General features: G+C 35.6%; 1 protein-coding gene and 1 pseudogene across 1 annotated transcript in view; both read right to left on the bottom strand.

Annotated features, from left to right (window-relative positions):
• The window catches only part of HMCN1 (hemicentin 1), a 460089-nt gene that overhangs the window by 223165 nt on the left and 217236 nt on the right, over positions 1 to 19688 (bottom strand). The window contains exons 12-15 of the mRNA XM_072733161.1: positions 13771 to 13912; positions 12528 to 12655; positions 10192 to 10305; positions 5087 to 5245 (exon numbers count right to left, since the gene is read on the bottom strand). Of these exons, the coding sequence (XP_072589262.1) occupies positions 5087 to 5245; positions 10192 to 10305; positions 12528 to 12655; positions 13771 to 13912 (543 nt within the window). The remainder of the gene's footprint in view (positions 1 to 5086; positions 5246 to 10191; positions 10306 to 12527; positions 12656 to 13770; positions 13913 to 19688) is intronic.
• Positions 14382 to 19489, bottom strand: LOC112921691 (1-acyl-sn-glycerol-3-phosphate acyltransferase beta pseudogene; annotated as a pseudogene).

Genomic DNA, 19688 nt, shown 5'->3' on the forward strand with positions numbered 1-19688 from the left:
CTCTTGATCTCTGGCTATTGGATATTGACGATTCTTTAATCCAGTTCAAAAGGTCCCTCCTCAATGCCATCTTTCATTTTCCTAGACATGATTTCTTCTCTCTGTGTGGTTTCAGAGAATTCACTCTGTACCACTCTCATGGCAGTGGCCACATCCTGCCTTTTATTAGACTATATGTTTGATTTTCCCTGGAGAGTTCATGTTTGCAACCATACTTTATTTTTCATAGCAACTAACATAGCACTTTTTGCATTATTCAAGGCTGCTATATATCTGTGAATAATTGAAGCAATATTAAAACACTTTAACACTGGGTGGCTCAGTGTTGAGCATCTGCTTTCGGCTCAGGGAATGATCTGGGGGTTGGGAAGATTGAGTCCAGCATCAGGCTCCCTATAGGGAGCTTGCTTCTTCCTCTACCTATGTCTCTGCCTCTCTGTGTTTCTCATGAATAAAATCTTGAAAAGAAATAAAAAATAAAACACTTCAACAATATTATAGTGTCTGTATTTGTATATCTGTAAGTGTATGGTGATAATAACAACCTTGATCCCATACATTTGAACTTGCACTTTTGAAAAAAACATGGCAATTTCAGAAGTCCTATTGTTTGTTTTATTGAACCTAAATAAAAGAAAATTAAGTTAAACCTGCAATTGAATAACATGTTTTTAAAAAGAAATAGCATAGCTGTGTTTAGATTTCCCTTAATCCAACTATATGGTAATCTGGTTTATAAAAATAAAAGACAAAATAAGCATATGTAAAAAACAGCTCATTGGTTGCCTATCTTAGGTGTAAAGGGCTAGTTACCTTCTTCTAGAGTGATATTAATCATTTATTCCAGAGCCAGTTGCTTTTTTGAAAAATAGAAGATATGTATAAAAACCTCAGGATGTATTAGGTGCAGATTGTGGGCATGCTGATTAAAAAATGGGACAGAAAATAAATTCCAGAAGAACAAAGAGATATGCAGAAGCCTGGGATTGACCAGATATTTGGGAGCAACCAAGCTTACTGATACAACAGAACATAGCCATCAGTGAAAATGGAGACAAATTAGAATTTTCAGAAGAAAGCCGAGAACAAACTGGACTAAAAGAGGAGAAGCAGAGTTCAAGTTGTGCCCTTAAAACTCAATTAAGACAAAAGAAGCTATCTGGGTGAAGAACCTTTGAGAACAGTGTCAGGCACAAGACAGGCAACATATATACTGGTACCAGAAAACAAGGCAAATGAGAGTACCAGGCACTAGGTAAGCAGCCAAGACAGCATCTTTGACAAGCAAACCTCAAAAATGAGGCAACTCCTAACTCCGGCCAAAAAACCTTTTAAATACTTCCTACTCTTGAGTATGGCCAATGCAGACTCCAAGTGAATTACATTGGGTGGATGGTAAACATATTAATGGGACCAGGGAAGGGGCAGCAGTGATTGTAATACAAAACACGGGACTTGTACAGGGGAGACTGTGTTGCTTGGAGACATTATAGTCCACTAGGTGGTTTCGAATGGCAGTTCCATTATTTCTTAATCTGTAAAACTGGAAAACAATTTTACTTCCCACAGTCTAAAACTCTCCATGAACAAAAATGAGGTAATAACATTTCCTATCTCTTGTTGTTAAAAAAGTAGTCTTTATTAATCATTTAGCATATAGTAATCACCCCAATATTAACTATCATTGCTTATAAATATTGAGTTAACTTATTAAATCTTAACTCTGGAATTTATTGTATCTATTATTAATTTCAATTTCAGCTTCTGCATACAGCTATCAGGATTATGCTGGGATGATCACTGGGATGATCTAAGTATTTGTTCGCAAATCCTTTGAGAACTGCAGTTAATGCGTGATACTTTGTTGTCACTGACAGATATGGCTGTGTGCATACATCACTTTGAAAAAAGTTACAGATTGACCATGTTGCTCTAAAAACTATTCCATAAAATTATTCTAGTTCCTTTAGTGATAATTAAATATATATCCACTAAGGCAACTCTTGCATTATTATTAGTCAAACAGAGATTTTCTTTCCTAAAATGGCTGAACACTCTGTTTTGGTTCTACCAAACCACAAAACACAAACCACAGTCTAAGACTCAAATCCTGAGTGGTGTGGAATACTGCAAATAAAATCGCTGCCAGGCCAACTTTTTGTTTGATGTAGCCAATCTTCTTCTCTTCCAAATGACTTCACAATTCACTACCTCTTTTTAAAAAAGGATGAAAAGCACTGGTAACTTTCCCTGTTGACCTGAAATGTCCATAAGGCAGAGCCACGATAATGAGAAACAGGAAAAGGGAGACTCACTAAAGAAGCTATAACTCAACAATAATATTGAACAGCTTTTTTATTATTGTTTTTTGATCTACTATTGATGTAAGGTAATAGGCCCACAAAAACAATTTGAACACCCAACAGCTACATGATAGGGATAAAGGCATGTTTTTCTTTTTAAGTCATAAGTGTTACTTAAATTTATGCCAATAGTTTTAGAACTCATATGAATAATTCTATGCACTACTACTAAAAGTAGCACTTGAATTGTCTTAGACCCTTTTAAAAAAGTCAACTTGGAACAGTAACTTTCACATTAAAAGCCCAAGGCTTAATCTTAAATACTATGCCATTATTATATATGCATTTCTATATTATTTTTCAGGGCTCAAAGAATCAAAATGACAATTCTATTTGTGAAGTTCATCTATCTGATACATGTGCCATTAAGCAGCTTCAGAGGGAGAGCAGTGACCACTGACATGCTGAATGCATATGGGTGGGTGATGATGTGATTTCATCTTTATAACCAACTTATCAGGTAGGTACTATGAAAAGTCAGGCAGAAAACCCAGGCTCTCTCCAAAGCCCATTCTCTTAGCCACTATGTAAATTCTGAGTAAAGTTTGATTTTTTTTTTTTTTTTTTTTTGCTTTTAAACCTAACAGTGATAACCACAATTATCACTACAACCGTACAGGCCTTGGCAGTTACACCCTCTATCTACTAGGATACAGAACCATAGTTTGATGTGAACAGACAGGGTCTAACCAAACTTTGGGAGCTACATCCATCAGAATTCTAATGGTGAATAAGGAGATAGTTAAGGCATAACAGATGCATATATGGCACTAATGTTATTATTAAGTTATTTGGCAGCTCTTAATGATCAAGGTTACAGTAATGAAACGTTTGAGTTACTGTTAATGGCTCCATCAGAACAATTACTGGGATAAAAGCTGAAAGAGTCACTGTTTTAGAAAAGGTCATAGAGAGTGAATATCTTGAATAGGAGTGAAGATAAAACAAAATTCAGTTCAAGGAATGAAGGATAAATACAAAACATTTGTTACGATATTTCCTATTTCAATGCGAGTCATTCCAGGACAGATAGCCCTAACTTTTACATGGCTTTTCACTAGTCAAAAGAGAGAACCTGGAAAGTCCAAAAGCTAAAAAGATTATAAACAAGGCAGAAAATAAGCAAAGAAATACGTATATTGTTTAGATTTTCTATAGTCTTGGAGATAACGGGTAAGAGTGTCCTTCTGCTTTTGGCTGGGAATAATTGCTCAGGCTAATTTGTTCTTCCTCTCGAGCTAGACCACTCTAGACAAATGTTGGTAAATATAAAGTATCTGGGCAGGAAAGAGGGAGAGGTAAAACTAGAAAATGTTGGGAATTTGAAACATTGTACTCGTATATTTCTTAGAAACAAGAATTCTGTATCAAGGGATCCTTTTCATTTGGACCCTACATTTTTAAAAGCTTTCCTTGTGTTTTAACTCTGCTGGTAGATCCTGATATCCTCCACCCAGAGATTCCAATCTTATTTCCAAGGCATTTATCTTAATAACCTTAGAGTTTAGTCACGGTCAAACACATTTTGCTGTGCCCTAGTCAGATTCTACGTGGTCTTTATGGCCTTTTCTAGCTTTGCTGACTCTACCCTAAGGGCATAATCACCAAGAATGCAGAGTGTTCATCAGACAGCCCAGGGGGAAGGGCATCAGAAAAGATCCCAGGAGGAAAAAAATTATATGAAACAAAATATTAGGCTTAGAGGGCCATTATGTTCATTTAAAGAATTAAGATAGAACTAAAAAGTTTTGTATTACTTTATTCTAAAAAAAATGCATTTTCTTTATAGTTCCCAACTTTAGTTAAAAAAAAAAAACAAACAGCTGAGGCATGAAAATCATCGCATATAAATGAAAATGCAATTTAACAAAATGTCATATTTTATAAGTTTAACTGATGTAAATGTTTGAATTATCTATTAAAATTAAGCTGCCAGGTTCCTTTTCATACAAAGGAAGCTCTGTTTTATTTCATGTGTTACCACACTGTGTAGAAAAAGAATTTTTGTTTTTAAAGAAACATGAGATGGAGAGACAGAGAAGGAGGGAGAACCAAACTTCTCGAGTGATCTGACGATAGTCGCATGCACATACTGTATACTTCACACTGTGATTGACATTTATTTGTAGTTAGTACTTTGTTTTATACACTGAGGAGTCATTGCTAGTAATTTTTTTTTTAAAGTAAAAGCACTGTCTGCTACCTTTGCTATCATCAACATCTCCAAATTATGGTCTAGGGCCAAAGTCTAATTTCTGGCCTCCAGATGTTAATACTTAGGAATTTTGTGTCATCCAACTCCTGTTAGGAAAATGTTTGGCAATAGATGATATACCAGTGAAGCCTACAGTTTCTGATATCAGATAACCTGGGTTCAAATATCCAGGCTTGGCCCCTACCTAGGTCTGTGGTCCTGGTCAACTTACTTAGCTTTGTTACACTTTTCTTCTCTATCTAAAGGAGATAATTACAATATCTTCCTCTTAGGATTGCTATGAGGGTTTAATAAGGATGCATATAAAAGTTCTTAGGACAGTGCATGGCACATAGAAAAAACTTGGTAAATACTTCCTACCATTATTATATTAATAATCTGAAATGCTAATTCTAATTTGTCTATTCTGACAAATATTTCCACTCAATTGTTTTGAAGTTCTTAGCATGTAAAAAAAAAAACAAAAAAAACAAAAAACAAATGTGTCTATCAGAGCTGGGATGCTTACAGCCAACATCCAGAGTTATCTTGCCAGCTGCTCTTCCAGCATCATTGACAGCTACACATGTATAATCACCAGCATCCAGGTCTTGAGTTTCTTGAATCTTCAAAAGCCCCAAGAGAGGGTCAATAATGAGGAATGGTGAGGGCCTCAGCTCAAGATCCCCTAGGTCAAAACAAATGGAGAACATTAAACACTAAAGTATTTATAAAGTATTTACATAGTTTGCTATTGGTTTAATTTTAAAACTGCTGAAGAAAACGAACTTCGAAGTTTTTAAAATATAAGTGTCTGGCACAAGGTATACACTTAAACAATGTTTATGCAAAGAATGAACACAGTATTTCTTAGCACTAAGCTGATTTATTAGTCTGTATCATTCTATGGGCTAACCTAGAGCCAAAAATCCGGCCCCAAATATTTCCTACTGTACATGTACCTAAATAAGAATGAACTCTTTAAAGCTGCATGGGGGTGAGGCAGCTGTCACTGTGGCTGTGTTACATATGAAGAGAATGAGGAGATGCAAGTTGAAAAAAGGTTTCTACCATCATTGTGGCAGGATGAATTTCAGTTATCCAGGAAGTGTTTAGGAAGTGGCAATGGCATTCTCAGTTTGGTCAATGACCAGTGTTTTGGTTTTAGAATGCTATCAGTTAGATTGGTATCTTGGGAGAGTCACAGGCTGCCTGAGAGGCTTCTGAGGATGTCTGGCAGAGAAGGAACTGCAGCTATCTGGAGAAGATAGATAGGGAAGAGCTTGTTGGTAGAATTAGAAAAACAGATGAGAAATTTCTGACAACTGCCAGAGAGAAGTGTTTTATATAAATCTCTCAGAATACCTCTACTAAGTCTATATTATTCATCTAAGTTCTTTAAGTTAGAGTTATGAGTTTCTGGAAGAGGCAGGTAGGGAATAAATGTATGGAGGATAAAACCATGCATTGAGTTTGACCTCAGTGAGGCTAGAATGATGCTAGAAAAATTAGTGATGTCTGAGTTACCTGTGCATGCTGTCTCTCCCTGCAGCACCTCATATACCCTGAGAACCATTTCTCTATGAAGGCAGGAAATGCCTCAACTAATCTGTAAGTTAAGCTTAGCCTCTTCATATGATACTCCTCCTTCAGGGTGACTCCTCTCCTAAGAATGAAATTAACCAGGATGACCAATTCCATAAAAAAAAAAAATACCCAGTATTAGATGTTTAGTGCTTGGTGTCCATAGCTTTTTTGTTTGTTTTTGTTTGTCAAGTCTAAAAAATTGCTCTTCAAAATGTCACATACTAGCTTAGCCATGTGCCCTGAAGACCACAGTAGTAACTCTCTTAGATTTTAATAAAAAAAAAGAGAACCCAAGAACTAGTAATTCTCTAGAATACTGTAAAAATCACCAATCAACAGACTCAGGGCAACAAACAGACAATTCTCTTTTTGTTTTTATAATTTTGGGAGCAGAAGAGGTCAAAGGAGCCATAAATTTGAAAACAAAAAAATTACATTAGCAACCATCAGTGCCAAAAATAAAGTATTTTTCAGCATTCCAATATTTAAAACTCAAATCATCCTTTTAAGCTTGCTACTACATACCATGCAAGAATAAGAGAAGCAACCAAAGCTGTGTCTATGAGCCTCTGGGAAATTTTCATAAATAAAAGCAGATGATGTTGACATAAACTTTCCTCCCACTAAGGGAGAATGCGATGTGACCTAGCTGTTCATCAAGTATTAGAATGTTTGGACTGAAATGCATTAGAATTTTGGAATTTACTTCTCTCCTATTTCTTTTGTATATGTCAAAGGACATAAGAGGATAAAATCAAGCCCTTTTAGCTAGCAGTTTTTTTTTTAAATAAAAATGTTTAAAGAATAGCAGTAATGAAACAAAATATAAATTGGAAAACACGGATTTAATCAAGTTTGCATTCTGATCACATTTTGATAATCTCTCCTTTCTTCATTTCTACTGAAAAATTAGTCACCAAATTATTGACAAGCCATAGAGACAGAACTCTGAGATGGAAATGAAATAGGGATTATTTAGTTTTAATATTAGATAAGATTAGAAAAATGGTATACATAGTAAAACATGCAAACTTTCCCAACAATCTATGCTAGGATTTAACAATCATTACTACTGAAGAGGGTTCTCTTTATGCTGTACTTTAAATTCAATTCTGGTCTCTGTGGATGTAAAGATGAACAAACAGAGAGATCATTACCCCTGGCATGAGATCCTTTCAAATAGCTGATGGTAATTAGTGGTTCTCAAAAATCGTTGTCTCAAGACCCTTTTATACTCTTAGATATTATTAGGGACTTTAATGAGGTTTTGTTTATATGAACTATATCTATTTGTACTTAGCATTTTAGAAATGAAACTGAAAATTTTAAATATACGTATTTATTTTATAATAACAAACTCATGACATTTTAACATAAATGAACATATTTTATGAGAAAATAATTATATTTCCCAAAACAAGAGATATTTAGTGAGAAGAGTGGTGTTTCACATTTTTGCAAATTTCTAGAATGTCTAGCTTAATAGAAGACAGCTGAATGCTCATATTTGCTTCTGCATTATGTAGCCTCCAAAAACTCCACTATACTCATATTCATGAGACAATGAATATGAAAGAGAGAAAAAATATCTTAGTATAATTAGGAAAATACTAATTTTGATTTCCTGGATTCCCTGAAAAAAATTATGAGGAACTCCCAGGGATTCCTGACTACACTTTAAGAAACTTCAATCTAAATTTAAAAATCCAATTTCTTTAATATTTTACCAGAAACATCCTCTATGCAACATTTTAATAGCATCCCTCATAATTTTTTGAACCCACTGTATGTTGCTTATTTCTAAAAACGAAAAATCCAAAATTTTGATGGGTATTTGTGTTTATGGAATTCCTTTTCTTTGATGGTCTGAATGGAATACAATTTATTAATGAAGAGTGGTTGCCAGGGATTTGGGAGCAAAGGAAATGAGAAGCTGTTGTTCAATAGGTACGAAGTTTCAATTGCACAAGATGAGTAAGTTCTAGATATCTGCTATGCAACAAAGTGCCTACAGTTAACAATACTGTATTGTACGTTTAAACACTTGTTAGGAAGATAGATTCCATGTGTTCCTACAATCAATCAATTAATCACCACCTACTTTACTCAATCAGAATTGCAAAAAAAAGGGGGGGTATCACGAAAAAGTTATTCTTCTGCCTAACGTGAGGTCTCTTCTTTACCTCTAGATTTCCATAAGGTACAATTTTCACAACCTTCCTATTGTCTCAACCCTAGCAGAGGTGGAAAAGGAGGTTCCAGATGCCTCCTCCTTCTTTCTTTCTGGAACCAATCTGCATATAGAAAAGATTATCCTCTAGTTTTGTTCTTGAAGATCCAGACTTTGCATCTGCAACAAATTGCTTGCTTGGGATGGGTAGGACAATAGGTTGGCCTGATCCTGGGGTTTATGGCTGCTCTGTATATTGTTGATGAACATTGAAATATATCCTCCAATAAGGTCTGTCAGTGTTTAATGCCCACATTCTAGCTATGTTGCTTCATAACTTGGACAGCGATATGGGATATTATTTACTGGGTCTGTTGAACCCCAACATCTATGTTTGAGAGAGCTAATAGGTAGTCAATTTTAGAATCTTCCATATGGTGGCTGCCTGCGTCCCTAACTCCTCCTTACCCTCCAAGCCATTTATGGAACCCAGGCTAACATGAAGACTAAATTTAATTCAGAACAGTAGCCTCAATTTCAGAAAACAAAAAGACTTTCTGTGCAACTCTGCTATCTATGGGTAGAGAAATCAACAGGTTACATTACTTCTTTTAATTTTTATTTTTAACATAAACTGCTGACTTTTAAAAAAGGGAAATACTGCTTCTCTAATACATTTTTTTCCGGATTTATTTATGATGGGAGTTTGACACTGATTATCAATTTCATTTGTAATTCAAAATTTAAGTATTTTAAATAAGTAAAATTAGTTTGTGTTATCTGAAATAAACCTAATTAAGAAGCAAATCCAGAAATGCTTTTTTTTATCACAGAAAACATGAAGACTCAAAATCATTTAACATGGAAAACTGTCAAAATGGCATTATCTTCTAGCTTTCTTGTTTTTTATTTGTATTGTTTAAAAGTGTTTGTTTTCTACATAAAGCCTTTCTTTTTCACCTCATGTTCCCTAAGAGTTTGAACCCGAGGTGAATTCATAATTTTGTGATTATGACATCAACTCGTTGCTATGGGGATGTCTGTGATTTAACAAACAGAATCATAACAATAGTTCTTTGTACTGTTTAGCATTTTTCATCTGAAGATTAAAAAGTATTTTGCAAACAGCATCTCAATAATCCTAGCAACCTCCCTTTTAGAGTGTTTGTGGGACTTTTTCTTTCTCATAGATTGGAAGAACTGAGACAGAAACAGAAGTGGGACATTTTACACAGATATGTACTGTCAGCATCTGAGCCTGGACCAGGATCCAAGTATATTCCCACTAAGACAAATAGCACATTATTGTTATTTTATTACAGAATCACAAAGGTGTAATCTTCATGTTACAAAGACAGGCAGATAACTTCCATGCTCGATATAAGTACCTCCCATTTATGATGAAGCCAGCCACAAAACGCTTTTGTCTTTTAACTACTTGTAAGCTTTAATGTTGTCTTTTTTTTTTTAAGGACTTTATAGAAAGTATCGTTGGGAATCTAGAAAACTTTCTAATAGTGACAGACATTATCTCTAAGAAAAGTGAACTGAAATCAGGAAGGCCATTTCAAACATTAACAGAGTATTCTTGGACAATTTTCTACAGGAAACAATCCTAAACTAACAAAGAGAATGTTCAGCTGGATTAGCAAAGGCGAACTTTTCCTGCTTTGATTTTCATGGTCGTCTAATCCACACCAGATGTCAAATCCTGAAATTCAGAGTTCAGAATTTTGAACTATTGTCTCTAGTGAGATCATAAACACATTTTATGGGGCTGCTAAGTCACACACCAAAACAAAATTTTAACAAATCATCTTTTTAAAAGAAAAAACAAATCCAAGTGAACCAGACAGGAACATACTTAAGAAATGTACCTTTGAACCATTTAACTTGAGGCAGAGGAGTCCCAGAGGATTTACATTCCATAACTGTTGTATCCCCAAGAGCAACCAATAGCTCACTCTGAACTACAACCAACTTTGGGGCTTCTGAAAAATACAAACATGCAAATGGTTAATGTCTGGCTCAATGCTACATGCACCTTGTTTATGATTACACTAAATCAATCAGTTTAACAAAATCCGCCAGTATTTGTGTGCTTGTGGTTATTTCGTTGCTTACAAATAGAAAGAGACTCTTACAATGTGAGTGTAAGTGCGTGATGAAAATATCATTTATTAAGAGCAAATATATATAATAGGCAAAAATAATTCAGATAAAAGTCAAAAAATTTAGGAAATTAGCTAAAAGGTCTCTATGAAAAAAAGATATATAAAGAGAGAAAAATCTTAGAAATTTGAACATATCTTATAGAAATAACAAGTAATACTAAAGGAATAGAAAGAAATGGATAGTAAAAAAAAATATCAGATGAGCTATGATGGTAAGACTGATTTGTCTAGGTTAAGAATTGAGGATAATATAATTACAGGTGAATTAGTTATAATATTTTCTATGTAATTTTAAGGATATTCATTTAACTACAGAGAAAGTTGCAGTTGAAGGCTAAAAGTTATATCTATAAAAAGTAGAGTCTCCATTATCCTTTTCCCTTTGATGGTAAAGACAAACATTCTCTGTTTCTTTCCTCTCTTAATGCTTAATGCTTTCATTCACTCATACATTCTTCTCTGAACTGGGCATGTTAGGACTTTCTAACTTTAATTGAAGTAGTTTTAAACAAGGCTAAGAGTTAACTTCTCAAAGATCATGTTAATCCTCTGCTAGAAAACCTTTGGTAATTTTATTTCCCAATTCCCTAGTTTGGCTTTCAAAACCATAAACTAGTGCAGAGCTTTCTTTTTAAACTTACCCTCTATAACACTTCCTTTCTTATCACAAGGTATGAAGCTACACTGGTAGTCCAAAACAGCCCCTACTCTGTTCTATCTTCCTGCTTTTGCAAAAGAAGTTTCCTCTGCCTGAAATGCCCTTTGCCACAGCTCTTCAAATCCTACTCATTCCTCCAGACTGAGCTTAAATCCTGTCTCCTTTGAGAAATCTTTACAAATTCCCCTGTCAGAATTAATCTTCGTTTCTGCCAACCCTTACTGTAGTACTCGTCTGTCTGCTATCTTATATTTCTCTATGTATAGCCACTCCCATTATGCGAGCTCTCAAAAAGTAAGAATTTCATAACACATATTTTTTTATATTCCACAGTCTTTAGTACTTTAGATCCTCAAGGTGATTAATAAGGTAAATAAGCGAATCAATTATTTTGGCCTCTTTGTGAATGAATCAAAATTCATTTCTACAACTCAGAATCTGTTTCTACCCCTTTCTACATTCTCACTGCCTATTTCTTCTCTAATCTTCCAAACTTATTTGCCTTGTGCCTTCATCATTTCTGTCAATGAGACCACTTCTTTCCAGGCTTTCAGATTCAATATTTATGACACTTTTGCTACCTCCCTCATCTATACAAACCAACTACAATTCTCAATTTTTATTTTAGCTTTCTTCCTCTCCACTGCCAGTTTCATTACCTCACTATAAATGGCTGGGTGGATTGCTAGCCATTAATTATTCACAATTTACAAACTAACATTGAGTATGTAATATCCTTGTCCTTTATTTGTTAAAGAGACCAAATTAAAAGAAATATTCTATTCTGTATAATTAGATTATATGATTATATGATTATATTAAAATATATTAGATTACAATAATATATTAGAATATATTATATATATTATAATATATATTATAGAATAATTATCATGAAATGCATCTTCAATAAAAGTTTATATTTGGAAGGGAAAAACTAAAGATGAAAATTTATAAAGTATGTAGATAGGATAAATGACAGAAATATTATAAACATTTAATTACAATAGAAATATTATAAAGTTTTGAATATAAGTGAAAAATATAAAATGGAAGTTGAGGTAAACTAGAATGGATATAAAAATTATTAATATGTAAGCAAAATATTGAAAACAACAGAAAAACCACAGAAGGACAGAACTCTGTGGACCATCTAAGACTGTAAGCATCCTGGACTTCTGTTGACTAATGAAGCAATCTACTCCCTGAACTTTTAACTTAGTTACAGTATTTCCTTTAATCAAATGTAAAATTAATAATAAAATTTAAGACTAACACTCATTCCTAATATTAATTAGGAATATTAATATAAAAATACTTTTAAATTGCTTGGTATGATACTTATCCTATTTTCATTGCCTTTTAAATTGATTATACTTGCCAATGTATCTGAGGGTAGAAGTCTGTTTGTCTGTTCCAGCTGAATTGCTTGCCAGGCAACCATAGATCCCTGCATCTTTGGGAATTGCATTTTTGATAAATAAGGTTCCTTCTGAGGTCATCCTATATCTATGAAAAAAAGAAAATACAATTGAAAATACCTTAATAATAGTATGAAGAAACTATAGCATCTTCCTTACAATTATCTTCAAATATTTTAGACATATTTTTGGTGCTGGTTGCAGAAATTATTGTCATCATTTTATTAACAGAAAGGTAGTAGTGGTATAGTAGTAGCAGTAACAGTAATAATAACAATAAGAATAGATCTTTTGTATCCAGTTCTTGCTATATGCCAAAGGCTGCTCCAAATGTTTTACATGATGTTTTATATCCTCCTAACAACCCAATGAATTAGGTATTACTATTACCTCTGTTGTATGGAAGAGCAAAAGAATTATATAATTTGCCCAAAGGCAGTTAGTAAATGGAAGTGGAATTTGCAACCAAGCAATCACACTCTGTGTGAATTGCTATGCTAAATGGTTCCTCAATATGCAAACCTGAGATGCAACACCTCCTGTCATACAGCAAGTCAGTGGTGAGTCTAGGAGTAGAATCTGGCTCATACCTAAGTCCTCTTCCTCATGCAAAACAATGGAGAGCAATGGAAACTCAATAGCTGGGAAAACTTCTTTGTGTTCCACATGTTCATTACACTCTTTGAGCATGAGAGGATTAAATGTCTTTTAAAGTCATTCAGCAGATAAAATACATCTCAATGCAGTATGGCAAAAGTGAATAGGAATTGCAAAGAATGTCTGCACACATTTTAATTAGAGCTACTGTTCTGTCCTTTGCCTCTTCCTCTCTCTCCTTCTAAATCCCAGGACCATCTTTTTAATAGATTAGTGAAAACTACACATTACCCCATAGAAAGTTTATTATCTTCATTTCAATTATTCAAGGTAAATCGAGTGTTACGGTGTCATGTTTGTGATAAAAGTACTGTGAGGCTCTTAGTCCCAGCTATTAACTTCAAGGCTGAAGAACATCAAGCTGTCAATCCATCATTTCTTATTTTATGGACATTTCCTGGCCTATTTAGAAAATCTAAAGCTGTGGATTTTGGTCAAAATCCCTTAACTTTAGGGATTTAGTCACATCACTTTTGTCCAACTTTTGATTGGTTTTCATCAACACTTCACTCAGTAAAAACAAAGAACATGATACAAACCCAGTACCTGTGTGAACCCATGATAAACATATCATTAATAGTCCAGGTGATCTTTGGTTTGGGATAACCTGTTGCAGAACACCTGATGGAGACCTCAGATCCTCCCGTGAATGACTGATTCTTGGGCATCACAGTGACTTTGGGTGGTTCTGCAAATAGAAAGAAACATATGTAGTGAAACGGCAATTTATCTTGATGTTAGGAGCTTCCTGTGTTAGCAGATTTGTAGGCTTCTTACCGCACCATTATTTTTATTTTGTACTTCCAAAAGTTCGTTTATAAAAAGTAACAACTAAGTTGCAGTAGGGCTCAGGAGATTTCTTCCCCAAAGCTGATAGGAGTTGCAGATGCTGCTTTCTGGCTTCTTGTGGCCCAGGTTTCATGAGATTGGGAGTCCTGGTCCCTCCAGAGGCCCTCTTTTCCCTGAGAGCATGATATATGCAATGGCTGGGACCCTGGAGCCTGCCTCTACCCTGCAGGTTCAGGATAGAAGGCTTTCCTTCTGGCCATTTGCCCTGAGACCTTGCAGCTTAGGCCAGCTGTCAAACCATCTGAGCCCCAGGCCTATACTCCTACTTCTAGAACCTGGACGCATTGAGAGTGGATGAGGACCTGCCCTCAGAGCTCGGGAAGGGTCTGGCTAACTCGACTCTGGAGGACATCTGGGGACTGAATCTGACGCCAGTGATAGGAAAGGACTGAATGAAAGTCAGAGGAGCTACAGGAGCAAGACACAGTAGTATTTGGCAGCTGGGGCAAGGGAATGAGGAAAAGGGGTACCTCTGTCCATTCTCTAGCCAGGTTCTGCCTCCCAGGCATTCAGCCCCTTTGTCCTGCTCTGCCCCATGGCCTTGGTTACCAGACTGGCCTTGCAGTTACTCCATTCTCCTGGGGTTTCTTGGGCATGTGGAAAAAGGTGGTCCTCATAGTTGGGGACATCAGTTATAGTGAGGCCACTGGTGGGGATGGCATCCGGCATCTCCACTTTGAATATTCCTGAGATAAAGAACTTCCTTTTCCTTTTGGGGTCATAGAAAGAAAAGAAGGTGGGGTATACCACAGAAATGATGGGCACCCACACCTGAATTGCCAGGTAAAAGGCATCGTTCTTTGAGGTAACAGGTCCCCATTGTCCTGATATCCTCAGGGTAGATCAACATTTTGAGGTTCTCTCTGACCATGCACTGGCCCACGTCAGACATCACAGTCATGGATAGTTATAGAGTTGATAAAGACGTCCCCGAGACACATGATCAGGCCTACAGGCCCATGAAGAGAACCCCTGCTTGGCTATCTGCACGCAGCACTTGCAGAGGGCCTCCAAGAGGCTCATCAAGTTCAGGACACTCTGGTGGTTAGAAATGATGACACAAGGATGGTGCACTTCCAGCTGCTGGTGGCCCTCTGGTTCAGAGTGAAGGCCCTAAATGTACTTGAAGAGTTAGTCAAACCAACAGATGATATTCATGTTCTCCCCCATGTTAGTGTGATGGTGCAACAGGCCATAGTGGAGACCGTGAAACAGAGCACATAGTTCAAGGTGACCTTGCCTTAGAACCTGGCCATGCAGCTCAGCTGTATGAGCAGCAGCATGGTGGTCAGGCCTAACAAGAGCTCCATGGGCATAGCAGCACTGGGACCACATACCTGCAGTACTACCCTGGCAGACCCAACTGTGCTGGCCTCAAGCCTCCTCTCTCAACTCCAGCCCAGAAAGGCCTCTTTAGATGACCCTTATCAGGGATTTAGCCCAATCAGTGCAGGGAAGAACCTAAAGGAATTTTTACTTATTTAATTTTTTAGCATTTTATTTTTATTAATTTTTTTATTTAAATTCAATTAACATATAATGTACTGTTAGTTTCAGAGGTAGAGTTCAGTCATTCATCAGTCTCACAACACCCAGTGCTCATTACATCATATACCCTCCTTAATGCCCATTGTCCAGTTACCCATCTCCCACCTCCCTCCCCTCCAGCAACACTCAGTTTGTTTCCTATGATCAAGTCTCTTCTATGATCAAGTACCAGTTTGTCTCCTTATCTGATTTCGTCTTGTTTTACTTTTTCCTCTTTTCCTCTACAATCCTGTTTTGTTTCTTAAATTCCATATATGAGGGATATGATAATTGTCCTTTTACTGATTGACTTATTTTAGCATAATACCCTCTAGTTCCACCCACACCATTGCAAATGGCAAGATTTCATTTTTGATGACTAATATTCCATTATATAAATATTATATATAATATATATTATATATATAATATATATACACATACATATTCCACATCTTCTTTATCCATTTATCTCTCAATGAACATCTGGGCTATTTCCACAGTTTGGCTATTTTGAACATTGCTACTATAAACACTGGGTGCAGGTGCCCCTCTGGATCACTACATTTGTATCTTTGGGGTAAATACTTGGTAGTGTAATTGCTGGGTTATACGGTAGGTCTATTTTCAACTTTTTGAGGACCCTCTATAATATTTTTCAAAGTGGCTGTACCACCTTGTATTCCCACTAGCAGTAGAATACGGTTCCCCTTTCTCTGCATCCTTTCCAGCATCTGTCATTTCCTGACTTGTTAATTTTAACCATTCTGATTGGTGTGAGGAGGTATCTCATTGTGGTTTTGATTTGTATTTCCCTGACACTGAGTGATGTTGAGTATTTTTTTCACGTATCTGTTGGTTATTTGTAATGTCTTTTTTGGAAAGATGTCTGTTCATGTCATCTGCCCATTTCTTGATTGGATTATTTGTTCTTTGGCTGTTGAGTTTGATAAATTGCTTATAGATTTTGGATACTTACCCTTTTCCTGATAAGACATTTTCAAATATCTTCTCCCCTTCTATCAGTTGTCTTTTGGTTTTGTCAACTATTTCCTTTGCTGTGCAAAAAGCTTTTTATTTTGATGAAGTCCCAATAGTTCATTTTTGCCTTTGTTTCCCTTGCCTTTGGAGACATGTCTAGCAAGAAGTTGCTGCAGCTGAGGTCACAGAGGTTGCTGCCTGTGCTCTCCTCCAGGGTTTTGATAGATTCCTGTCTCACATTTAGGTCTTTCATTCATTTTGAGTCTATTTTTGTGTATAGTGTTAAGATAATAGTCCAGTTTCATTCTTCTGCATGTAGCTACCCAATTTTCCCAACACAATTTGTTGAAGAGAACAATATTTGTTGAAAAGAATGTCTTTTTTCCCATTGGATATTCTTTCCTGCTTTGTCAAAGATTAGTTGACCATAGAGTTGAGGGTCTGTTTATGGGTTCACTATTCTTCTACTTTCCGTTGATCTATGTGTCTGTTTTTGCACCAGTACCTTACTATCTTGATGTTTACAGCTTAGTAGTAGTAGAACTTGAAGTCCAGAATTGCGATGCCACCAGCTTTGGTTTTCTTTGGAACCAAAGGAATTTTAAAGCAAAGAAAGAAAATCCTTTTTAAGAGTAAAATGAATTTGATCCCAATGTTATGTTTCTATGCTTCACTGATTACCAGTGGTCCCTTCTTACTTTGCTCCCAACAGCTGACCATTGGGTTCTGCCTACTAAGCTGGAATTTCAGTATAAATCTGTTTTCCATAAAAGTCTCTAGATAGGGCCTTTTGTGATTTTCTGTATAGTGAACACAGGCTTGGAGCCACAACTGGTTCTGACTGCTGATTCCTTTGTTTGAAGTTCACGTCTTTATTAGATTATAAATGTGCTGAGGTAAAGACAAAGTCTTTCATATTATTCCATATTCCACTACATTCTGCAGTACTTAACACCCCTTGCATGTTATACAGTGACTTGTAAATAATGGGTACTTAAAAGTGTTGATAAAATACAGAATACAGGCCATTCCTAAACTGTAAATTGGCTCTAAGAATTTTTATGCCTGCCACCACTCAAGGCCCTGCTATATTGTTCATTTCTCTCAGCCCAAGAATTCACGGGATACAACAGGAAATATCAATTAGTCAAAGTCCTATTACATTCACTCCACTTCTATGGCAGAAAATAGACTTTTGAAAATGAAATATTAAATCAGGAAGTTATTGTCAAAAAGGATACGAAAATTCCCTGGGATAACTGTAATGTTGATATATCTGGTCTTATCAATTCCACATTTTACATCTAGATTACTACAGAGTAAGGATAATCTTCAAAGAAAGTATCATCAAAGAAATAACTTTCTTAGTGTAAATATTCCCCACTCAATAAGATAAAGGAAAATAAATTTACTTTCACAATGTTTGAAATAGATGTTACTATTGCTAATCTACTATTGTTAAGATTCAATAACATGTAATTTTTTCACAATTATTATATTCCAGACTCAGTGCTAACCTGTAGGGACACAATGATGAACCAAGCGGACATAGTTTCAACTTTCCATTTAACTGGATTTTTAATAGAAATTAAATCCAGAAATTCATTTAGTTAGATCTATATATATTTATGATATATCTTTACAATGTTAGCCTGCAAATTGTGGCTTAATTTCACTAAGAAAAATTAGTCTGAGGAATCCTGTTAATTTGAGGGAGATACAAGTGGTACTGCTGGACCAGGCAGCTACACAATTCAACAAAACTAATTAGTGCCTAATTGCTAACAGCTTACGATCACTACCCCCCCTTTTTTTTTCCTGTTTACATTGTGTTTTTCAAATTATGATTGTCTTTGAAGTTAATGTTTAAAGGGCTTTTCCTGCCTGTAGACTTGGTTGATAGTCTCATTATTGCATGGATTCTTCTTGATGAAATAGGGCTACAGAAATGCAGGAGGTCAAGGGCAGAGTGGCCATGGCCAATAAGTTCAAATTGTGATTACATCTGGAGTCCATCAATTCTGAAATGCCAGAGGAGTACACATGCTGTGGGAGTGGTGCAGATAATCTTCAAGGGATGAGGAAAAAAGGAACACTTTTTCTCTTTGGAATTTATTGATTACCCACATTTATTTAGTCCCACTTTCTGAAAATAAAATGTTTCTTATATCTAGTTCATTTTGACCTAGGATTGCTGCAAAGATTCAGCAGTTCTTGGGATTTTTGTCTAAACATGGTGCCTTTCAATGAAATCTGACAGAATTAGCCTGGCATGTCTCCCAGCAAGAATTCCTCTGGTAGGCTCTGTAGTTTAGGTATCAATGTGAAAATAAATGTCAGTTACTCAAACCAGGATGCAGGGAGCTAAGAGGTCATTTCTCAAATAAAGCCTGGATATAGGGTGTTGCTCAGGGTCATGAAATCAGTCTGTGTGCATACACACAAATGGAATGACATCATCTCACAGAAGGTGAGAAATCTGTTGCTGTTCTAGAAAGAATAGTTCCACTGACAATAAGAAAATCAAAAGGGACATGAACAAATATGGAAGCAAAATTAGATTTCTGCCAAATAACACTTGAATAAAGATGGTCAGAATGATTCAGGCTTCAGTTGATTAGGTTAAATAAGGATGTAATAGACTTCACTATACATAATTATCTCAATAGTTAGAATTTTTAATTTTCTAGAAAATAAAGCTCCTTTTGTTTTGATCAAGTGGTTTTAACAGAGCAAGAACCAGTTTAAAAACCTTAGTTCAACTCCATCACAGTCTAAAGTCAAATTTTAGGTTTTAGGGAGAAGTAATCCATTCTTAGTTGCTTTTCAAACTCATTTCACCACCACAACCATTACCATTATTATCACCATCATCACCATTATTACCACCACCACCATCATCAACCATCAACATTAATATCATAAATAACAACTTGCTTTTCATTAGCCTTAGCAGGGGAAATATGGTACTCCATTAGTATTAAGACATTAATTCATTCTTTATATTTTAATCATAATAAAAGCAATATATGTGAGTTTTTATAATTTCTCAACAATGGCTTAAAGAGTTACACATAGATTATGATACTAAAAATTAAAAAAAATAA

Source organism: Vulpes vulpes, chromosome 13 (assembly GCF_048418805.1).
Source record: "Vulpes vulpes isolate BD-2025 chromosome 13, VulVul3, whole genome shotgun sequence".
Taxonomy (NCBI): Eukaryota; Metazoa; Chordata; class Mammalia; order Carnivora; family Canidae; genus Vulpes; species Vulpes vulpes.